The sequence below is a fragment of the Alosa alosa genome, chromosome 4 (genome assembly GCF_017589495.1).
Source record: "Alosa alosa isolate M-15738 ecotype Scorff River chromosome 4, AALO_Geno_1.1, whole genome shotgun sequence".
NCBI lineage: Eukaryota > Metazoa > Chordata > Actinopteri > Clupeiformes > Clupeidae > Alosa > Alosa alosa.
The window spans coordinates 7,283,172-7,288,094 of NC_063192.1; the positions used below are offsets into that span (position 1 = coordinate 7,283,172).

General features: G+C 42.1%; 1 protein-coding gene across 1 annotated transcript in view; it reads right to left on the reverse strand.

Moving 5' to 3' along the window:
* Positions 1 to 1,810, reverse strand: part of igf3 (insulin-like growth factor 3) — a 5,196-nt gene extending 3,386 nt beyond the window's left edge. The window contains exons 1-2 of the mRNA XM_048241570.1: positions 1,545 to 1,810; positions 1 to 45 (exon numbers count right to left, since the gene is read on the reverse strand). The exon at positions 1 to 45 is cut by the window's left edge and continues 103 nt beyond it. Coding sequence (XP_048097527.1) covers positions 1 to 45; positions 1,545 to 1,601 — 102 coding nt within the window. The 5' untranslated portion in view covers positions 1,602 to 1,810. The remainder of the gene's footprint in view (positions 46 to 1,544) is intronic.
* Between the last annotated feature and the right edge of the window lie 3,113 nt (positions 1,811 to 4,923).

Genomic DNA, 4,923 nt, shown 5'->3' on the forward strand with positions numbered 1-4,923 from the left:
GAGGAGGAACGGACAGAGCCAGCACACACACTGCCAGCACAGCACCTGAGTGGGACAAAGACCAAGAGTCACTAAACAAAACATACATACACACACACACACACACAGACACACACACGTACAAAACAACACAGTGGAGGTCACAGAGCTGGATCCTTCAAGTCATCCTTCATCATAAAACCTACTACAGGATACTAGTGCCATTGTTCCCCAATGGAAATGATCAGGAGGGAGTATCAATTCTGTACACCGCTGTCTATGGAGGGATCAGGCTCAACACCTCTGACCGTTTGCATGCAGGATACATATGCAAGGGTGTCAAAACAAATGAAACTCTGTTTTGTTTCAAGATTCAGTTCATGGTTTTCTTTAGATGTATATGTGAAATGCTGTATCATGGAAAACAGCAAGCCAAGGCTGACGCAGGACATGGGGTCGCAGCCTGTTGCAGAGTTATTGTGACACTATTCTACATGTAACACTGTAACATCCAATTGGATGCTTCAATGACATATCTCTGAAAACTGTATCTCTGAAGAGCTATTTTTCAACAGAATACATAAAGACCACATTTATGGCATACAGTATCCTAATATGAAACAGACAGACACAGTTACAGAACTTCCTGAAAGCAGTTCTGCCCAGCCCACACCAAAAACAACTGCTGTTCCCCAGTCAAAGAATAGGGTGCTTTGTGTGCTATGCTAACCTTGGTACCATGTTTGGTTACAGACAGTTATGGGGCAAAGAACTTTCCCAGAGAGGAGAAAGAGAAAAGCTGATATCACAGTGCACAACTCTGCAAACTGGCAAAGGAAAGCTACAGCTGCCTGACAGGTGATAAACACAAGTCTAGCCAAGACGCCACACATGTTCCGCTGCACGGCAAGGCACGGCAGAGGGAGTGTGGGTCACAGCTTTCACCCACAGTCCAGGTGAGAGGTCACCAAAGACAACAGCACCCTGCTGACTCACAGCTGTACATCAATGCATAGACACAGCACATTAACAGAGTAAAACAAGTTAAACCAAGAAGAAGCATATAGCGAGACTCTCCATGGTGGGGACCTGATGGAGTCAGTGCCAGGTGAAACTTCAACTTCAGGGAGTAGTTTCCAGAAACATCCTCATTATTAGTACAGCCATGATATAGAATGCCTATAGTATGATATAGTATTGCAATGACTGCCACTAGTTCTGCCACAGACTAGTGTTTCAAACTGTTTTAGCACCTTGCCGAGGATACTGATTGGATGCACTCATCACAAGTTCTTTGGAGACTCATCAACACACACACACACACACACACACAAGATCCTGACATTGCTATTTTCTTGTCCTCAAAAAAGACATCTGAATGGATCTGCGGCTGATTTTCCTTTTCTAGCATTCTGTCTGAGTCAGACCTGTGACTAGGAGCCTAGCCTGTCCTTCCCAAAATCCTGAGGGTCAGACTCTGATCAACTCTGTGGTCAGGCGTGGTTCCCAGTCTGCAGCGTTAAATCTGGCTGGTTCTGGTTCGGGACTGGTTCCAGACGGCATACCTTCAGCATGCATCCCCCGGCGCTGGTTCCGTTGGGCCGTGACTCAGTGGAGGGCATTCCTTCGCTGTTTGCCTCCTGCCGTCAGGTGCGTGTGAAGTGAAGACTTGCTCGTGGCTCAGCCTAGCTCTCTTATACTCCTCTCTCCCCCTCCCTCCCTCTGAGCTCCCTACCCCGCGCAGATACACGCGCTTGCTTGCTCTCTTGCGTCTGCATGATATCGCCCTCAGATGGGCAGTATCAGTCAAGCCTGACATGGGACTGTCTGCTTGGCATGTGAGCATGATAGTACAGTGACCGAAAGAACTGTATGTTTAACACAATCTTCATGAATTAATTCAGCCTGGAGTGTCAAAGTTCTATACTTAAAGGTTGCTGTTGGGAGAAGAGAGTGATGGGGGTGACAGACAGGGGAAAGCATGTCAGACAGTCAAAAATCATCAAAACTGTGTGTGTGAGGAATAAAGATGTCAAATAGATTCTGCTCGTATAGATTAATAGACTAAGAGGGACCCTATGTGAATATTCTTACTCTCATACAAACACACAGCTTCTGAAATAAACAAAAAACATATTGGGTTTTGGTGTATTTACGCATCTTATAGAAAACACTGTCTGCTACGTGTACATAGCAAAAGACAAGATATTTAAATTCTTGATTCATCACTGGTGACATCAGAACAACAAGTACTTTTATGGTACAGAGACATCCAAATACTGACACAAACTCATTATCAGCTTCTCTAACGCACAGATGATAACTCTAATCTTCAGGAAGCAAACATTATCAGTATAGTAAAACGTTTGCAATTAGCTTTTTAGTTTTCAGTGTAACTATTTCAAGTGTTATTTGTACACACTGCGGGATGAATTCCATCCTATTGTCATATAAATAAAATGGAGAATTGTCATTTCTTTTCTAACAAATTATTCTCTGGTCAGTAAACAACTTTCTCTTTCTCTTTGTATCTGAATGTTTTGCTTTATATTCAGCTGGACTGAATGCTTGAAACTGACAGCTGCTGTGATGTCCCAAAATGTGCCCTGATATCCTGGATCCGCTCCTTTGAAGATGACAACTGGAAGTTGAAGCCATCCTTTTGTTTTGGTCCTCCAGCCAGAGATGAGCCCTCTGCATGCAGGGTCTTCACTGCTCCTCTTCCCCTCTCTCCATCTCACACCACACTGCAGTCCAAAGCAATGTGCTTTCCTCCGAACACCACACACGATGCAATAATAAAAGAGAAACAAAATGTATCTCCCTCACCTTCCACAAATTGGAAGGTACTGTAAAACAGTAGCCTTGCTAGTAAAACAGATGATTCTTTTACCATGGTAAATTAAAATAATAATATAAAAGATATTTCTGAATAATCCCTCTTCCCTTCCATCCCACCACTTCTTTCGCCACATAAAAACTGCTCTAAACCAACCAAAGTCACAAAGGTGATACACCTTGATTATTAGCAGAATAGCAACCGACTAATAACTAGAAACTGGGGGTCAGGATTTAGAGGGTTAGCTCCAGTCAGTTAGCATCTAAACTGGCCGCCACCATCTTTAAAAATAGCGTCTGACAGGTGTTCACTTCTGGCCACATTTTCACAAACAAGCCAATTAGGTGCCACTTTACAGATGGCCACAGATTATGTCATTCATGTGGATTGGCTGATCCCCCCCAGCTTGTAAACTGCCAGCTCATCCACCTATCCCACAGACAACATACTTTTGTTTGTGACACTGTGGCTAGAATTGAGCACCTGTCACACCATTTTTAAAGATGGTATCCGCCAATTAAGTACATTTTTGGCTGAAGTAGCTTAGCATTGACCAGCATCGAAATGAATGGGAGTGGTACTTCCTCTCTCCAGTGATAAACAGTATAATACCTCCATGACTAGAAAGTTCTCCATGCTCCCTCTGCTGTTTCTCCCATGTTCCTGCTTCCCTTTGTCATACGTCACACTTTCTCCATTGTGAACCCAAACTCCAGATGGATCACAGTATAGCCTACAGTAAGGAGATCAAGCACCTGTCATACCATTACAGACCCATTATTACACCTGATGCTTTGTCAAAAAAAGTTTTTTTAAAGTTCTGAAGACATTATGACATTTTTCATTATCTGGGTAGACGAATGACTGCATGAATGAATGCTCATCCTGGCAACTCATATAGGCCTACAATGTGGTGAAAGTAGACAGTGCACAGCAGACAATATTATTTGTAATTTAGTTTCAGAGCAGAAATCAGCCCACCACAGCTCATCACAATAAATGTGTGCCCAGCAGTCAGTTTCTCAAAAGCCTGTTAAATCTCTGCACACCTTACTCTACCAAAACACTCAGCTCTGTGGAAATGATCAGGGCCCTAATGTTATGTCTAGAGCCCTCTGTGCTCTGGTAAAATGGACCAGCCTCTCAAATCCACTAGGGCATGAGCACACTTGGTATTTCGTGAGAACCAGGTGGGAGTGATGTATGTCATCTAAATGCAATGGGTCAACCTAAAAGCTCAGGAAGTTCAAGTATTAACCCCCTTATCTGGTATTGTTTTTTTTTTTTTTATTCTCAACATCACGGTAATTTCCGGTTTTGGGACAAATTCAATGCATTGTACAATTGAAGTAAAGACTAATGCTTTTGCTGTGTTTAGCTCATCAGAATAATTCAACAAATTTTAAATTAAGAAATACAACCATATGGTTTTGTTTTCACCGAGTCCAGCCTATATAGACTGCGCTTTATGTCATGAGGAAATGATGATACCGCAATGTCGAGAATAAGATAGGATGTAGACGTAGAATAGGTCACAATTCCGAGATCGACCCCAAGCACTTTCTTTTTGTCTTTTCTGATGTCATAAATTTCCACCAACTGTATTTGTTTATTAATTAAACTTTATTGTATCAATACCAAGGTGTTGTTGACATTTACATTTTATCTTGTAAATGTCTACATCAACTAGGACCAGGCCTGACCTTTTGGAATTGACCCCAAAATATGCTTGTTTTATTTTCCGAATACACATCTTATGATAAATTTCACTGTATTTATGTTGTTTGCTTGATCTGTACTCTTGCATCATTGCCATACAACACCAAATTAAACGTCATGACCAGGGGTGACCAAATGTTGGATACCTCTGTATATTATACAAGCAAGTATCTTAGATCTAATATCATTGCTGCCATAATATCATACCCTGTCACAGCTCAGAATAACAGCAAATTCCATTACCCTTGTTGCCTGTGGATGTACAGTACATGGTTTGAGGTTATGATAGATGTAGTGAAGTAGTCCATTTATTCCCTGATTCTGCTGTCCAACTAAACAAAAACCTGTGTCAGTGGCGGTGCTGAAAAATACAGACGTGATTAAAG